Below are 1,582 nucleotides of genomic sequence, written 5' to 3' on the forward strand. Positions count from 1 at the left end.
GGGGGGGGCGGGGGGACGACACGGACACATATGACCTTTACAGCCATAGGGCGAAGAGCACAGGCCCTGAAACCAGTCAGACCATCTCTGAAACTCTGTGCCATTAATTCTTAGCTGTGACCTTGGAAAGGTTACTTTGAAGTGTTCTGAGTCTGTTTCCTTATCTGTAAAATAGATGTAAAAGCGTTTACTTCGCACACTTGTGAAGATTAAAAGAATGTTTGATACACAGCCAGGCACCAGCTGGCACTCAGTTATCGTCTGGTTATCGTCTAATGACCTTAGGAATTTGGGGATTACAGAAAATCACACAAACAAACTTAAGTCACCATAACACAATCAGCAGTCTCAGGGCTAAGGCTTCAAGCACCAGACCTCCGGGGGGCTGGGAAAGAGGCGGGGACCCCGGGGTCCGGAATCCCAGGGATAAAACCACAGGCTCCCCCCCGCCCCCGCCGCCCAGGGATAGAGCGGACTAAGTCCCCCGGGCTGTGATCCTGGTCTCCAAAGCTGGGCACGACTTCCAGAGGGAGTCAGCCTGCCTCCAGGAGAAAATAACAGTGGACGAGATGGTTACCTCTCCAAAATGAAGCATCTGTAGGCCAAGATTGCCAGCCGCCTGCGCCGGGGGGCTCAGCTACCCTCTCCTGAAGTCCTTGCTCTTACCCTAAGCCCCTTCCTCGTCCGCTCCGTCCGCAGGACCCTCCGGGCACCACCCGGGCAGGCTCTGCTGCCAGAGCCCGGACCAGCGAAGCCCTCCTCCCCTCGGCAGCACCCAGACCGCGCCGGGGTCCAAGGGTCGGAGTAGGGGTTAGGGTCCAGGTCTGAGGGTCGGAGTCGGGGTCAGGATCCGGGTCTGAGGGTCGAAGTCGGGGTCAGGGCCGCGGGCGGCCCTGCCATCTGCGCACGCTCCGCGCCCCTCGGGCTCCCTCGCTCGCTCTGAAGTCCCGGGACCCGCTGGGCCAAGTCCCTACGGGAGCGGCGGCTCGGCGCGGTGTTCCGATGCCCTCCTTGGCTGCAGCTCTACTCGAGGCGCTCCGCACAAGGTGGCACCTCAAACCGCTAGAGAACTCCAGTCGGATTAGGAGTGCAGCTGACGCCGCGCGCAGCGCCGGAATCCGAGAGCAGGGGACTGAGGCTTGGCAAGCTTGACCGCGCAGGTGCCCCAACGAGGTCCGGACCGCGCAAGCGCTCCGAGGAAACACCCCCCCCCCCAACCCACACGCCTCACCCGACCGCGCAGGCGCCCCGAAGAGGCCCCGACCGCGCAGGCGCCGCTTCCGGGTCAACATGGCGGCCGCGTGTCTGCTGCTGCGCGCTGTCCGCCTGGGTGCGGGGCCAGGGCCTGGGCGGCTGCGGGGCCCCTACTCTGGCTGGAGCCCAGGCAGCTCCGCCAAGACCGGGTGGAGGTGGCCGTATGTTGTCCACAGGCCTCTCATGGGTGTTGTCGGGCCTGGAGGCCGAGTCCTACAGGTAATGTGCGGGGAAGATGCCCTCCCGCCGCCGGGTCTTCGTCGTCCGAGAGGCCGCTCCGGCCGGCAGCCCGGGGGGAGGGCGGGGGCCGAGGGGGGGGGGGAGCGCG

The 1,582-nt window shown here is 64.3% G+C and overlaps 1 protein-coding gene across 1 annotated transcript in view; it reads left to right on the forward strand.

Annotated features, from left to right (window-relative positions):
* Nucleotides 1-1,290: 1,290 nt before the first annotated feature.
* Nucleotides 1,291-1,582, forward strand: part of SPG7 (SPG7 matrix AAA peptidase subunit, paraplegin) — a 30,275-nt gene continuing 29,983 nt past the window's right edge. Inside the window, 1 exon segment of the mRNA XM_007468446.1 lies at nt 1,291-1,473. Coding sequence (XP_007468508.1) covers nt 1,291-1,473 — 183 coding nt within the window.

The sequence above is a fragment of the Lipotes vexillifer genome, unplaced genomic scaffold (assembly GCF_000442215.2).
Source record: "Lipotes vexillifer unplaced genomic scaffold, Lipotes_vexillifer_v1.1 scaffold23, whole genome shotgun sequence".
Taxonomy (NCBI): domain Eukaryota; kingdom Metazoa; phylum Chordata; class Mammalia; order Artiodactyla; family Lipotidae; genus Lipotes; species Lipotes vexillifer.